Source organism: Xiphophorus couchianus, chromosome 5, assembly GCF_001444195.1.
Source record: "Xiphophorus couchianus chromosome 5, X_couchianus-1.0, whole genome shotgun sequence".
Classification (NCBI taxonomy): Eukaryota; Metazoa; Chordata; class Actinopteri; order Cyprinodontiformes; family Poeciliidae; genus Xiphophorus; species Xiphophorus couchianus.
This window is the reverse complement of record NC_040232.1, coordinates 25,891,513-25,908,533: the sequence shown is the minus strand read 5'-3', so window position 1 is coordinate 25,908,533 and position 17,021 is coordinate 25,891,513. Positions and strand designations below refer to the sequence as shown.

At 42.9% G+C, this 17,021-nt stretch overlaps 1 protein-coding gene across 1 annotated transcript in view; it reads right to left on the bottom strand.

Annotated features, from left to right (window-relative positions):
* Window positions 1-237: 237 nt before the first annotated feature.
* The window catches only part of rspo2 (R-spondin 2), a 76,347-nt gene continuing 59,563 nt past the window's right edge, over window positions 238-17,021 (bottom strand). Inside the window, exon 5 of the mRNA XM_028018162.1 lies at window positions 238-1,851. Coding sequence (XP_027873963.1) covers window positions 1,736-1,851 — 116 coding nt within the window. The 3' untranslated portion in view covers window positions 238-1,735. The remainder of the gene's footprint in view (window positions 1,852-17,021) is intronic.

Below are 17,021 nucleotides of genomic sequence, written 5' to 3'. Positions count from 1 at the left end.
ATGTATTAATTAGTTTTATTTTGTAACCAGGTTGCTGTGTATTGCAGACTTCTGCCCAGGTCCCTCTTGAAAACCCCGTTGAGATCCGGATCTCAACGGGGTTTACCTGGTTAAATAAAGGAAATAAAAAAAATAAATTAATTAAAAAATATATAGAGATATACATATATATTTAATGTTCAGTCTTGTTTTCCTTCACTCTAATTGCAGTTGCAAGTGAGACAAGAACACAACAGCTTCGGAGTTTTAGCCACATATATTATAGCCACGGACAGTAATGAAAGGCCTTTTCATACAGTCACATGAAATGCAGTTTTAATAAAACACAATGTACACAGATGCAGTCCTATGACCATACATTAGCTGGAGCCTAATTATTAAACCTAGAATACATCAAAGCATAGTTTAAATTTTTTTTCTCGTTTTATGAAGCATCAAAATCAGTAGATGAGGTCAAACGAACAGCCTACAACACTTGCATGACAGAGATATGCACCGATATAAGGAGAGGACATCTCAGAAAAAGACCGACAGCGTGAGGCAAAATGTCTCACTGAACAAAAAAAAAAAAAAGAACAAAACTGAATTAATAAATAAATCAAATATATACCATATGAATGAAATTGCTATGAGGTGGCTAAGTTTATGTTTTTCATTATTTTAATCTGTAATCTAATGTTTTATCTTAATCTTGTATTACAACCATTTTTTTTTTATTATTATTATTTCTAAAACATTTAGAATGGTGACTGACTCAATACTGAAAATACAGTAATAGGCTTTTATAATTAGATCAACTATGTACAAGTCTGTTGTCATGCTAGTTGAACAACTAAATCTTCTTCTTTTCTTTAATTAACTGACACTATACAGATACAGCATTAAGCGGTCTGAACGTAAACAGTTTGTGCTGAGAATAAAATATTTCGCAACTATGCATTGGATTTTTTTCTTCTTCTTCTTCTTAATATTACTCTGGAAAATATACATAACATAAAAGGCCACACATGGGAAAACTCTGTTTCCATTTAGAGGGAAGGAAGTTTTGCTTTGACATAAATATATGAACAAAAAAAACAACAACCAGTCTCTCTTGTTTCAAGATGCCTTTTTCTTCTTCTTCCTCTTCTTCTTCTTCAGTCCATTAGCATCATTTGCTACAACCGAACTTTCTCTGCCTCTTCATCCTGGATGGACTTTAGTCACATCCGCTCCCTCTGGTGCAGTTCAGCTCGCCAAGTCCCCCCCCCCCGACTCCTTCCTCCTATTTACCTGCCGCCCTTCTGGCTCTCCCGCCCTCCGAGTTCTCCTCCGTCTTCCATCGCCCCCGCGTTGTTCGTTAATGATGGGAAGTGAGTCCAGTTCTGTCAACTGTGAAGGTCCGCAAGGCGAAAGGAAAAGGGGGGGGGGGAATGGCGCTGGGAGAAAGTAGAGTCACCTTAGCCGGTCGCAGCAACGGGAGGGGCGGTGGCGGGAAAGCAGCGGGAGGCAGAGCGTGTACAGGTACTGATATCTCGCTTTGTACGGCACGTGTTTCTTGGGGTGTGGGGTCGTCGGTAGGGTAAGGGGGCGGTGTTTGCGTCCTGGTGGGCAGAGAGAAGGAGGAATGGGAGGTCAGTGGGGAGCAGGGCAGCTGGAGGGGGTGTGGTGGGTGAAAGTTGTCAGTCAGAGTATGGGTGCAGAGGCGGCTAGCAGCTTTGCGTTGGTTTCTGTGTTCACTGGGAGGTTTCAGTCCTTACTGGCTGGAGCGTGCAGAGGCCAAGTGGTCGCTGTGCTGGTTCTGGGCCCGAAACCGCAGCCTCTGCTTGTTCTTCTTCTTTGGCTCTTTGGATCGGTGCTTCCCTGAATTACCTGCATAAAACACACACATACACAACAACAAAAGATTAATTAAATTTTTAATGTGATTCTTCATTGGAGCACTGTCTGATTTGTTCGCCTGCAGGATTTATGTGATAGACTAACACGAAACAGTACATTGATTGATTGGTGTGAGACCGTGCATATTAATGAATGTACAACGTTGTTTAGCAAAAAGGCTAATTTCCGTCCGCAGTCCCATAAAGCAAACGGCTCAAAATAAAAACACTCATACGATTTCATACATAAAAATAAGAAATACAGTGAAAACAAGAAAAGTCAGGAAAAAAAACGCTTTTTTTCCGTTTACAAAACCATGTCTGTTACAAAAATAACTATAAACACAAAATTCCTCATAAACGCCTGACTGTAAAATTGTTCAACACATTGTTTAATGAATAAAAATGTAAAAATGGCAGACGTTAGCCAGTTCTATCATAATATCTTAGAAGATTCTGTATGAAATGATTGGTTCTGTTGGATCGACCGGTGAACGAAAGCAGTAAGAAATCCTGCTTTCAGTTCACAAATGACGCAGAACACAAACGGAAAAATGTGCTCAGGTCGGATGAAATCGAAACTTTAGTTTTTTGGCTTAGATGCTAGATGCTGCATTCTGTGAATCCCCAAAAGCTAAACATGATAGTAGTGGGAATGTGTTACTTCTGCAAGGATAAGAAAGACAGTCAAAATTGTTGGGTAGATGCATAAAGCCAACAACAGAAAGAGGATTTCAATATATGGAGGTTTACCTGTTAAAACTTTTAGCACAACTGAAATACAACGGAAACGATTAGCAAGGACAGCACAGTGGTACACTGAGCCTGGTACGTTGCTACACAATGGACACATTGGGACTGGAACTGCTGCTTAAAATGAAAGTTTATGGACACACCATTTGGTGACTGGATTTGGCAGATATTCAATTTGACATTGTACCTGCAACCCACCCAAATTCTATGTTTGTATTTGAGGATGTGGAAGCTTTCTTAAACGACTCTACACAGATTGACTTTGTCTTCAAATGTGAGAAAGAAAAAGTTCCAGTTTTTCTTTTTTTATTTAAATTGAATGTTTTGGGTGTTTGTTTTATTTTTATTTTTTTGTAGATCTCTGGAGAAGTGTAAAAGAATAGGCCTTGGTTAGTGAAACATGAATAATTCATATTTAAAGTAATCAATTAGACTGACTTTGGGCTTTCAGGGAGCTACCACCAATTTGACGATGCGTCATCCTGTCAGCACTGGGGATCAGCTCGCCTCACTTCTCTGCATTTCTTTCTGTCTTGCATTTCAGTTTTAGAGAAATGTCTGTTTAGCCCGACACATTTGGACGCTACGAGAACAGACAGGGAAGATATAAGTGTGGGATGTTGCATAACTCCTCTTCAAAGTTTTGGAAAGGTCCCCCTGCCCAAGGGTAATCCGTCCAAGGTTTCACTGAAAAGGGCAAAGCACCCTGGGAAAATTCTGCTTGCGTGTTGGAGGCTGCGCGCCCACTGCTCTCTCTGGGACGGTGAAAACTTTGGCTACCGAACCACAAGGCAACAATTTGGCTGCCAAGGCCACAAATAAGATAACAAGGTGTGTGTGGGGGGGCAAGGTTGTTGGGGGGCGACTGTGAGGGAATTTGAGGGAGAAAAATCTCTAAATGGCGTGGGGAAGGCGGCGCGAGGCTTGGATGATGAGACGGTATCTGGATCTGGAACGCGGCAGAACAAGCCGCGCTACGGTTCGTCGACGGGGTGAAGAGCGGGAAAGCGCTGCAGGAACTGCAATTCTCGCATGCAGAGACCCAGTGCCGGGTCCTACTACTGCACTTGTTCGGGCTTCGGTATTTCTCACACAGAATGTAAGTAACGGTGTGTGAAATGTGGCATTATGGCTAATTGCCTCCTTACATGCCGGGCCCCCGTGGCTTCCCCCCTCCTGCAGAAGACCTATTTCTCATTGTCCGCACCGCGCTGTGAGGTACATTTTTAAAAATATTCACTCTTTAAACTGATGCACATGAGAAAGCGAGAGATATTGCTTCGCAAGTAGGGTCTCCGAGCTATTTCCTGCAATTAACCCAATCTTGTTAATCTTGTTTTTCTTTTTTTCCCTCTTCTTCTTTTTGTTGATCTATACTGTAGCAGTGAAGCTTCCCGCACACAGTTCTAGGGAAAAAAATTGGCCTTTGAATTCTATCTTTTCCATCTCACTCTCATGCCCTTAAACTTAAAAAAAAAAAAAAAAAGATTATTAGGGAACTTTGTACACTTGCTGATTCCACTTTAGATTTTTCTGTGTGAATTACTGTACAATAATGTTTATTGTAGCCAATCTGAAGCTCAAAGGCATTCTGGTGTATATGTTCATGTTCCTAATTGCTCTGTAGAAGTCATTTTCATCCAAAAACAGTGTTGCTAGGTGCCAGATAAACATGTTTTGTTTTTTTCTTTTTTTTTCCAGCTCGACATGAACTACACTTGATGGCAATACAGTGTGTGGTGCAGCATTAGACTATCTCTAAGCCCTCGCAGGCCGTTCTTTGTACGCAAGACGGCGTTAAAAAGCGAGAAGGCCCATATTTACGGCAAATGCCTGGAAATAAGAGCAAAGTAGTTCCCCTAAGATTATTTGCGAATGGGCTGGACGATTGCAAAGCAATCCAGAGAAAATGCACATTAAGACAGGAAGGAAAGTTTGAACTTTAGGTGCACGGGGGGGAAATGAGTTGGTGACTGGAACAGGAAGGTTTTCCGTTTGCCCGGCCCTGACGGGCCAGTCGTGAACTCGAGGATCAGATTTTCTCCAAACTGTATCCGCTGCACTGACAACAATCACTCAATGGTGAAAAGGGTGTGATGTTTGCAACTTCCAGTGTCAAAAGTCAGAGGAAGCATCGCGAGGTAACAAGCTATTCACAGGAAACAGCACTGTCTGTTTGGTCGCACTGAGCAATACATGAATTAACCGCACGGTAAATTAAAACGAGCACAATCCTTTCCATTTGCATGATTTATTGTTTTTCTTTTTTCTCTCTTTTTCTACCAAAAGCTGGATGACAGAAGTCTTCAGTCTGGTGCCTTGGTCTCTACTAGTCCCCTTTTTTTTTTTTTTGAAGGACAATTTTGTTTACAATGACTTCATGATTTATGTTATTTGTCGCTTCTCTTACTTTGTTAATTTATTTTGGATATTTCAAATGTCTTCCAGTTCCAGTGTTAAATGTTCATTAGAAAGAATAACGTTCTTGCATTATTATGCCATCACCACCATATTACTTGAAAATGGTCTCAAAATTACAATATTATCGTTTATCGCGATAACTTCTGGGGCAATTTATTGTCCAGCAAAATTTGTTATCATGACTGTCTTACCCAACACATGTCTGCGGTTCATTCAGGCTGCGAGAGAAAACGAGTCTTGCAGCAGACATTACAGGCAGCCCAGACGAAGTACAGCAAAGTTGCTCTGTTCGATCCTCTTCAGGTTTAAAACTGTGTCCGATGAGAAACATGTAGGATTTGGGGATGTTAGAAGACACTATATTCTCAACAATATTCAAAAGAGGCCGCTGTTTTTTGTAAGGTCAGCCACCATTTCCACGTCAGCCGCTAAAGCAAGATGGTGAAGGTGTTTAAAAAAAAAAAAAAAGTTTCAACAACAAGTAGTTTTTGTTGGAACTAGTTTTCAAATCGCATAAAAACCAGATGCGAGGCAGTTAATTAGGTGGATGAAGTTTTCAAAGTTGTCGGGTCTCAAGATGTGCGTGCGGTTCGAGCCAGAAATGGGCGATACTGAGGGCGGTAAACACTGCAGTCTTATCAGACGGCCAGCATTTTCATCAGCTCAGGACTGGCAAAAAGGACTGGGATTCTGGGACACCCATCCACCGTCTGGACAAGTCTGAACCGAAGTGCTGTTCTGAGAAGTATTTGCCACAACAACAACAACAAAAAAACTACCTCTGATATGGAAACAGCAAAAAGTCTAAATTAAACACAAAAAACATAAGAATTGGGATTTTAAAGAAAATGGTAACAGGTGCATCACAATGTGACATATTTGTCTGAAACACAGGGGCAGTTTTTCACTGAAGGACCCAGGACCGCCTGGCTACAACGAAAGCACTTTGAAGGTTTGCTACTAGTCCGCTGACGCATTTCCAAGACTGGATTTGGAGATTTGGTCCAGAATACCAAGAAATACAGGCAGGTATTTCTTATCCACCATGCAGCGCTATTAAAAGCGGAACAAAAAGGGAGAAAAATAAGAATTCAAAATTTACACCGACGTTAATAAGAGCCATATTCAATCGCAGAGAAGAACAGCAAGTCCTAGAAGTGATGGTTTGGCCCACACAGAGGCCTGATCTCAGCATCACTGCATCTGTCTGTGATTACGCGGAAGGATCTGAGGAAACCTACATCAACTAAAGATCTGTGGTTAGTTCTTTAAGATGTTTGAAACAACTTACCAGCCAACCAATTAAAGTCTCTGCAAGTGTACACTGAAGGATTAGTACGTAGTTCAAAGTCACGCCAAACACGGTTTTCAGATTTCTCGTCTAAACTGCATTTTTCTTTCAAGGCTTCATCCGGTTCTTTGTCTGCGGTCTTTCCTCTGCTGTCTTTTTTTTAAATTTTATTTTATTTTTTTTACGTTTTTCTGCTTGTGCTAAACTCTTCCCTGAGCTTTGGAGAGTTATACCCATTTCTTACTGCACTCAGTCGACAAGTTGTGACTTTTATGAGCCAACACATCCTCAGCAGAGGCTGATTTCTTCCAATTATATTCCTTCCTCAACAGGCTCGTCGTTATAAATCAAGCCTCGGGTCGGGCTCCGGCAAACAAAAAAAAAAAGAAAAAATTAACCGATGTCACTTCATAAACTCACCTCAGAGAGAATCATACTTCACCGAACCCAGTCTCGGTGTTGACAGCTAGAGGGCAACCAATCCCCACAGAAGACCCCCTTCCCCTCGGTTAGATTGTCCATCACATCCGCCCTGTGAACTCCCATTTAGCCTTTTCCTCGGGGGCACCACACACTCTGAGCACTGAGCTTTCATCATCTCATATTTAACCGATGTAATCACTTAAGCTGATTACCGGGGTTCATAGGGGAAACAGTTTAATTTCCCTCAATTGCTTTCAAAACCAAGAACAAATTCATAAATCGTGAGTATGTGGAGATAATTTCGTCTTGGAAGGCTCGGCGGGTTTCAAATCATTGTCTGTCTTTGTTTTTTCTTTGTTTTCTTTTTTTTTTGCGCCATAACTGGCACCACTCTGGACGGAACGAGAGGACTGCGGCTTTTATAAGTAAATCACAATCCATCTTTACGGTTTCTTTCCGCTCTGCTTGCATTTACTATCGCTCCGACGAAACCACAGTTTTGCCAATGTTTGCTCGTCGTTCGGAGAGCCCTCCCCTCGCCGGCTTGGAGTTTGTCTAATTTGGAAATGAGACATAAATCAAAGAAGCAAACAAAAGTCTCCGGAGCAAATCAAAATGTTGTTCTTTTCTTTTTAATTTCTGAATCAGAGTAAAGGTCTGCGGTGGCATGTTTTCCCCCCCCAACCCCCTCCCACTGTCAGAGCAGACATTTTCTTGTAGGAAATACTGTATTTATGCAGCTCAGTGAAAAAGCACTTCCCTTACTAAAGTTTTTTTCTTGCAGTTTTTTCAACGAGGAAAAACTGATGTCTCCCTTAATGTAAAGCCTGCTTTTGCCACTCATGGCGCCACCAACTGGGCCAAAGCCAGAATTCAGTGTGGAGGAATATTAGTCCTCTCTTCTTGGCAGAATTGTTTTTATTTCATCCACAACAGATGGGCTTTCAAATATGAATCGCTCGTTTAAGGTCATGCCCCGGCCACTGGATCAGATTTGGGACTTTAACTAGGCCCCGACAAAACCTCAACTTTGTTTTTTTTTTCCTTTTTCCTGTCAGCCTTTGATAACTGGATTTGCTGGGGTGTTTTGGATCGTTGTCCTGCTACATAACCGGTGGTCGAACGTTTGCTGCCGGATTTTCCGGAAGAGAGCAGCACTCACTGTTGCATCAACACGTATCGACGCAGATTGGAATTACAAAAATAAATTTGCTGAATGGAAACACGTCAATTTAAAAAAAAAAAAAGGTATAACTGCAGCGGAAACCCGAGTCACGTGATCGACAACTGGTGGAAAAGACAAAGACGACAACAGGAAGTGGTTGGTAGGATGATGGGCGCGACATGTTCTTGAATGATTTACCAAACAAACTTTTTCACGTGCGATCTTAATTGTGGTTCTTATTTAACAGAAGTACCGTTGACTTTTGTGGAGTATCGACAAAATTTTACACGTGTTTTGTGCTCGAAACGCTGCTAGCGACGACAACTGATCTACATCCCGACCCAGCCAATCCGCCCAGGCTGTCACACTGCCACCACCATGTTTGATCGTTGGATTAATGCTCTTTTTCTGAACTCCCTTGATAATTTGATGCCAAGGGTAACAGAATGTGTCAAAACCTTTCAATTTTTCCACAAAAGAATGAAGGCCTTGTTACAAGGCAAACACGACCTTCATTTTTGCCTTGCGGTGCCTTGTGGAAGCCATTTTTGCCCAATCTCTTTCTTATTGTAGAATAATAAACACTGATCTTAACAGAGGCAGGTGATTCTTGGAACTTCAGTCTTGTGCTTTCCTTTATTTTAGGATTTTTCAGGCTTTCACATTCAGCTCATTCTTTGGCTTTAATATTCCTTGTGGCTTTGTTCTATACGTCAGTATTTTATATAAATTTCTATCCTGCTCTGAGTTGCAGTCTGTAGTAATGGTTAATCGATCTTAGTTCCTAATTTCCTGTGTCTTTGTTGACTCTGGGGTCACAACCTGTAGAATGGTAAATGTCCTGTGCTTCTCTGGGCCTTTTTCTAGACTGTCAGACCACCAAGGCAAAGTGGATGACGTATTTTGCCCCAAGGACACAACGTTTGGGGCGGTTACAGGACAAAACTGTTGTTGTCGCTCCTGACTGCACCCATTTCTCTGTAGTCCTTATTGTAATTCTGCTATCAGTGTTCGTGTTCCCAGATCTACCCAGGTACTTCCTCCTCAGACCCTCCCCGACGTCACCCATCCCCTCCTGGACTCTTTCCAGTAATCAAGCTTCCCCGCATGAATCCTACATGCTTTTCTCATTCAGTGTCGGATCATTCTGTTATTCCCACTGGCATGTTTCCCCCGGGGTGCTCTCATGGTGCTTCGGATCGCTCTGGATGTTTGTTTTTTGAGTGTTTTTGCCTCCTGTCTGCACTAATGGGTCCAGCTCTTTACCGTTTTATGACAAAGCGATGTGTGATCCTCTAGATGAGTCATAATGTTGCTCTTGAAGTCATTTTTGGTAGGATGGCCTGGGAACGTTCACTACTTTTCCATGGTTTTCCATTTGTTATTGAGTCCTAAAACCTTTGAAAAGGCTTTGCAACCCGTTCCGGATTGACAGATGACAATAACCTTATTTCTCGTCTGCTGTTGAATTTCTTTTGATCAGGGCATGGTGTGACGCGTTGGACAGCTTGTGACCTACTTCCTGTTGTCAGACAGGTTCTGTTCAGCTAATTTCTTGATTCTCTGAATCAGGTCAGGGTGTGGCAAACAAATGGGACAATTTTTATTTTTTATTTTTTTTTACAAAGACCCAAGGTCGGTTCGGAAAGCTTGTTTTCTCTCTTGTAAAATGAAATGATCATTTAAGGACTGCTTTTCTCAGGTTGTCTTTGTCTGATGATCAAATATAGACATATAGATGATTGGAAACAGATGTGACTAAGACCAAAATCTTGAAGACAAAGAAAAACAACACACTGTCTCTGTGTGTGTGTGTGAGTTTGAGACACATAGCCTACAAGCGAGTGAGTGTAATCTTCGGCATCACCTCTGTGAGCTTGAGAAATACTTAGTGTCATTTCCAATCTTTCCAGTTGTAATACCCATGTGAAAAGAAATGGTAAACCTCCCCGCGCTCACCGTGATGGAGTAACCTCTCAGAACCGGTCCACCACACCTCCTTTTCTCTTTCACATTTCTTTTTTTCTCCTCTCCGTGTTGCTCTGATGCTTTTCGAGGCGCTCAGCAATAAGTGAAATGTGTGCCTGCTGGAGATCCCGCTAAGAGTTAAGCAGCCTAAGGCGTATCATGTTATTACACTCGGACGCCAGAATTATATCTCCTTGCGGAATGGCAGTGCGACTGCTTGTCCGACTGATGCACTGAAAGATAATCAGTCAAATCCATATCCAGAGGAAAGGAAGCCGAAGCCAAAGCTCCCTTCGTCTGGGTCAAAAGCAATATCTTTGTTTTTTTGGAAAAAGGGACCAAATTCAAGAAAATGTGTCAGCGTTGCATTCCAATAAAAATGTGACTTTTGTTTACTTTGTCACTAAACCGGGTCTTCTGAGATTTCTCGGCTCGAAAAGAAAAATAACTCTTCTTCTTCAACCCGCATCCTTAAATTCCTGCCTAATCGCTGAAACCGTGACCCCCAAGGAAAATAAAAAAATGTTTAAAAAAAGGAGCGAAGCGTCTTGAGCGTTGGCATGAGCCGAGTGCCGTCGTTCGCTAACGCTCTGGTGACAGCGCAGGAATTGAAAGGCCTAATCTTATCTCGTTTTGCCTTGCGGCTTGAGGAAAATCAATGGCTGACCTCGAGAAGGCATTAAGACATACGGTAAATGGGATCGTTTGCCGCTGAAAACGCGCCCCTCGCTCTCCTGTTACTCAATCCCTCCGTCCGACGGCAGGCGGTCCACTAACTCCCCCCCCCCCCCCCCCCCCCCCCCCCCCCTCCCCGTCTGAGGACACGGAGGGGACACGGGAGGTCGAGGCAGAGACGACAACGACATCCACGCCGTTTTGGAAGAGAGATTCCTCAGGACTCACGGTAGGTAGGGCCGGAGTCTTTTTTGGCTCCTTGTCTCTTTCACAAACCGGCCAAAGCGGAGGCCATTATTTGTGAGGGAAGGAGAAAACTACTGGCGCCAGCAAGATTTGATTTCAGCGGCAGGAATTGGATTAGCAGCCATTAAGGGCCTCCTCACACATACATTTATAATGCTGTGAAGGGGGAAAGATCTGCAGCCAGCCAGTACTCTCCTCAGTCACCCACTGACAACCCCTTCTGTCTGGGAAAAGGTTACGAACGCTGACACTGCCCTGTATTACTGTTCAACTTAGTTTTGCAGCTGATTTATAGGTGGGACTGAATGATACGACCTTAACTGACCCATAGTTCATTAAGGCGCAGGCCAGAGGGAGAAGCCAAAGCTTATAATGGGGCTTTGTGCTGTAACTCCACGTGCGGTGGAAGGGCTTTAGAAGGGCTATATGACATTTGTTCAGGCGGAGAACTCGACACTAGTGAAAATACACGTTAAAACGCAAAGAAATGTTCGGCGAACGCGGGTGCAGGGGGGGAGGGGGGGGGGACGCCTGGTACTGGATGGAAACTGAAGGGGCAGATGTGCAGACGAGAAGGAACAACAATTACAAGAAGCTCATCTTGCTAGCCGTCTGACAGGAGGTTCTCTGCACAGCGTCATTTAGCACTAACAGGGTTACTCTGGATGACACATTTTCGCTCAAATGTTTTCAGTCTGTCCTCCGGTTTCTCCCCCCCCCCCCCCCCCGTGCTTCTGCTTACTATCACTGTGCCACTGGGTGCGAATGATTTAAAGCATACGCATTCCGAGTTTCAAAAACCTGCTGTTGAGAGAGAGGCCTGGTCGTTATTTTCTCATCTGTGACTGGTTCTGGACTTGCCAGGAGATTTAAGAACGCAGGTTAGCTCAATCTTCGGCTCCTTGACACCTCGTTGTAGTGACTGTGAGTAAAAGCGAAAGCCCAACTCCAAAGCCTCGAAGAGGAGGAATCCTTTCAAAATACACGTGACTGACATGGTGATTAATGTTCCGATGGCGAGTGGTGAAAAGGCCATTTTTCTCCCTCTGGAAGTGGTTCTTTAGCAGCAAGACGCATCCAGAGCCTGTCTAAAAAGGGTACGGTAGAGTTGATGCCCCAGAGCGGGGACGCTCTTTTCCATTAGACCACATCAGGTTTAGAGTCACACTCTCCGCGATTTTCACAATCCGGCGAGTGTTCAAAAGTTGCCGCGCATTGCTTAGGTTACGAGAGGTCATCAGGCTCTCTCAGGGTTTGACCTTCTGTCAAAAGGTTTGAGCGTACACGTGTACACAAACCTCCAAGCTGGGCTTTAGAATTTTAAAATAATTTTGACAAAAAAAAAAAAGAAATCATATTTTTGATGAGCATGCAGAAAAAAAATTTGTTCATTTGCAAAATGAAAAATATTAGAAATTTTTTACTTAAAAATTCTACTCAAAAATATTGCTTTGCTTGTCTTCTTTTAGGAGTTAAAAAGACCTTTTGTTGCTTATACTCGTTACCTGTTGCCTCCCATTGTTTATTTTATCTGCACAATATTTTCATCTTAGAATCTTTAGAAATTTTATCTATGCCCGTTTTTCTTTTTTTTTTTATTCTGCTATGCAGGCAGAATTGCAGCATTTGTGACCAGACTGTGTCTCACACCTCAACACTGACGACAGCGCCAGTCGTTGGTAAATGTCAAGTCTCGTCTGATGGAGCTGGGGTCAAATAAGAGTTCTTCAATGTCAATTCTTGACTGAAAGTTTAAGTTTTTTTAGACAGTAAGACACCATGTCATGTTTTAAACATTTATTTTAAGCGGCGTTTTAAAAGCGCACGTTGAAATAAGCGAGGCGTTTCCCTTTACTGATCAAAAATCACAGCGAGTTTTAACAGCAACAATGCCATGATCTGCAAAGCCGCCTCACTTTTTTAGCGTGTGCGTAACAACGACATCAGCAACAGATGTTTAAACGTGGTAAACGTAACAATTATTTTAAAGATTAATCTATCAATTAAATCGATTGAAAGGATTGTATGGGACTGAAACGAAAAAATGAGGATGAACTGGGGAGTGACTTTGGCTAATCTAAATTCTTTCCAGTCTTCTTTGAGCTGTACACGAAATAAGACGCCACTTTGAAGTCTCAAAAGCAGATGTCTGAGCTGAAGACAGCCGGACACAGCAACAGGGGGCGAGATGTCCTCATCCGTAGCAGTAAAGCAGTTCGGTCATTATTCCAAATCGTTTGGTGGGGGCACCAGACACCGAAAAGGAGAAACTGGGTCTGCAGAGTTAGATCATATGACGTAATACGGTTTCTGGTCTGCGACTTCCTGCCAACTGCTACAATTTTCCCACTTCCACTCGCAGCTGCCAAAATATAAAGACTTATAGTTTGGCTTTTAAGCAGAAATCTGAGTAAACATCGGCGCCCCCTGCAGCAAGAAGAGGTCATCTGAGTGGAGGCCCGATGTTTGTGCGAGTCATTTCGCAGGAAAGAAAGAAAGAAAACATGGAGAATAATTTAGCCAGTGACATACAACAGTTTTGAATCCTTATCGATCCCTCATCAGCAAATGGAGCCTTGCAGTGTGATGCTGATCCGCGTGGCACCACAGTTTCATGAGTGTACCGTCAACAGCCAGGCGCTGCACGACAATCACACACACGCGGCCGGGGCAGAGAGATGCGCTCCGAAACCACAAGACTCGAAAAGAGATGTGAGCAGCCCCCCTCCGTGGTCTGCTATCTCCCAACTACTCATCCACACATCTGGGCCTGAGCACGCGGGGGCTCTCTTGCCCCCCACGGGCAGCTCGGGTAAATGAGGGATAATTAGCTTCAGTCGACTTTAATGAATGGCTTAATGTTGTGTTTTGTTTCTGATGAGAAAAATATAAAGCCGGGCACTTATCAAAGGGAGGCCCCGCGCCGACGCTCCTGAGGGCGTGCTGCTGGTGTGGGTCTGTTTGTTATTGTACTTGTTGTATGTCAAAAGGGGGGAAAAGGGGCGCTGCAGGGTGCGGCTTGACATGCGACCGCAGATCCAGAGATCAGGAAACCTGCTGGGATATACAGTAGCAAATTCGTCATTCGAGCCCGTAAGTTACTACAGATGTGCTCTCTGTTTGTTTTCCCTCAAAGACAATAACAACCGTGGCGCTCAACTTTAATTTCCACGTCTTCGGCAGCGAGACGAGATCTCCGTAAAGCCTTTGATCCGTCTTATAATTCCCACATGCTGAGATATAAAGCAGGAAATGTCTCGCAGAGTTATGATAGTCATCCGTCTTAGCCACCGATAAGTGTATTGTGCTCAGCTGATGAAATGTATCATTTTTCAGCAGACACGAGACCCGGCGCAGATGTACTTGCTCTACTTAATCTTTGGTAAAAAGCTCCGCTTAAGGCTGTGATATAACTGTCATTACATTTGCACCACTTTACAATGACACACCACCCACTGTCAAAAGAGTGAACGCCAGTAAAAAGGAAGTTTAGTTCGGCACACATTGGCTTCTTACGGCAAACCAGGCTCGGCGTCCACAGTCGAAGTGGAATGAACCGCAAACATTCGCTCAACGAGACTTCACCAATGTTCCCGTGTCCGTGTAAACCGGCACCTCACCAGGATTACCTGTGCAATTTTAAAAGCACCCCCGTGCCCGCAGTGGATCAAGGCAGGAAATGCAAATCCTGCAATGGAGGTGAATTCCTCCCCCGTGGCATTTAGCAAATATGTGGAACATTCATTATTTGTTTGAGTGGGGGGTAGGGAGCTGAATCACCGGGATCTATTGGGTATAATGTTAGTCTGGACTTTGAGTAACCGGGGGTCACCCTCATGGATGATTATGGCATAGGGACTTACCTGGCTCACCCACCTCCCATGTCCATGTAATCCTTGACCAAAAGTTCCCTCCCGCCCCCCGGCCTCCTGCACGATACTGCCTGAGCCCTCATTTTAAGGAGGAATAAAACAGTAGTTAACAGCTGTGAAAAGACACGCAGGGATACTGGCTTGCATGTGTGCACCCACATTGCTTTTCTTTGCCCTTTTCTTTCCCTGTAACAAAACTTGTCATAAAAAAGGGGCACAAAGGGGACTGTCTCTTTAAGCTGCCACAGCCCTTCTCAAGTCAACGCCTCGAGCTGTCAACATCTCGGAACGATGTTTGCATGCACAATTAAAGCCAGCCCTCCATAAACAGGGGTTGCAGCCGCTCCTTTGCTTAGTCAAAGAGCTTTTTTTGAAATGGAGTAAAGAGCCAGTAAACCGTGATTACATGCTTGCGTTAGTTGGGGTGTTGCTGCTGAGTTAATAACTCAATGCAGCGTTGTTAACTTTCATGAGCTCGCTGAGGAGGAGGAGGAGGGATTGTCGCAAACTCAATAATTCAATGTGGTCCTTAGGTAGACATCTATGTACTATTGCCATTATCACCTGACTTTAATTGTACTCCACAACAGTTGGATTGGCATTGGGTTGTATGCGCCTGAATTGTAATGTGATTATGATTGTATTGTGCTGAAATGAACTGGACTAATATTAATTGAAGTTAGACCTCTAGTTGTTATCTTGGATAGGGTTGCAGTTGCCTTGTAGCAAGAAAGTCCTGGTTTCTCTGTCTGGGGTCTCTCTGCATGGAGTTGGCATGTAAATCCTGTGTGTGTTTAAATTCTGTTTGATTTTTTTCTGTGACGGATTGGTGACCTGTTCCGGTTGTACCTTGTTTCTCACCAAAGGAGATAAGCCCACGGTTTATGTTGTTGGCAAAGATGATACAAGGTAATAGCTCAAACAATGAACAATGTCTGCTGGTTTAGACAAGTGACTAAAACAAGTCTTTCTTCACAGACCGCCATTATGAACAAAACAATAAACTAATCAGACTTCACTGAAACTCTTCTAAAGGAGAAAAGTAAGAATTGGCAAGCTGGTAAAATTATGCTGTATAGTAATGTTAATATCAGTGGGTTGCTTTAAGTCCTTAAAAATAACGAACAAGTTTGTTCGCTTGAGATGATGTTAGCTTTTACAGACTAGTTAGTGCAACGTTCACATACACTAAATGGTCAAGTCAGTATAGATTGGCTCTTTTTATAATAGTAACATAACGAGTATGAATTTTAGTGTCAGGTTTTTTTTTTTTTATCAACAGTCATATTTGACATTACGAGGTCATTCTCTTTGAAGATTTAAACAACGCATACAAACCACTTACTTCAATCTAAAATGTCACTTTAGGTTTTGGGTCATTCTTGGCTACTATTGAAAAACCTTAGAGTTAGATATTTATTAAAGCCTAACTCGATATGATGAATCTTACCTAAATCCCAAGATATTTTGTTTAATCGACATGGCTCTTTTGACCCTGGACTGAGTTGGCAACATAACCCAAACTGAGTGAGCTTTAACACAACACATTTTAGACTGTGGGAAAGAAGACATTGTTACATAATAACCAGAAATCAGTTATATCTTCTCCAATCAGTGTTTGTCTCTGCAGTTTTGTTGAAATACGTGTCATAAAATGCATCTATTCCATAACGCCACAGAATAGGCTAGAATTGCATAAATCACGTCTCATACGTTCCTGCAGGAAGTTAATCCTCTGTCAAACTGAGAAATAAATCTTGCCAATCATATTGTCTCACTTAGGCAAGCATTGAGGTTCATAACCTTTTTGACAAAGTAGGCAAAGACTCTTTTCTTATTATTTTTTTATTTTTTGCTTGGGAGAAGTATTTGTAGAAAAGTGTAAATTCTAGGAAAAAAGGACAAGAGGTTTACCAAAGAAGGTAAAGCAGCTTCGACTAGCTAGTGATTAGCAGATGCTAAATGTTAATGTGATGTTGCAACAGTGTTTTCGCGAGTCCCAGAAAGCCATAAGCAGTGATCCGAAAAGAAACACATGATTAGCAGTGTGCTAATAGCATCAAGTGGGGCCATGCCAACTTGTTTCAGCGAGGCTTAGTGTGAGAATCACTACGGCTGCTTTGCTGTGCTCTTTCTGGAATGTATTAACGTGTGTGTCTCTGTGTGTGCGCGCACTCATAAACTACAGGCTCGGCTCATGATGCGTGCCCTCTGGTCGACCTTGCCTCTGTGCAATTTTAAGTGAGTGGTCTAAATGGTAGCCTGTGATGTGAAACCACTGAGTAGAATTCCTAAACATTGTTGCAAATGCTGTCTGCTGAAACAGTTGTAAATATTAAAGGCGAATG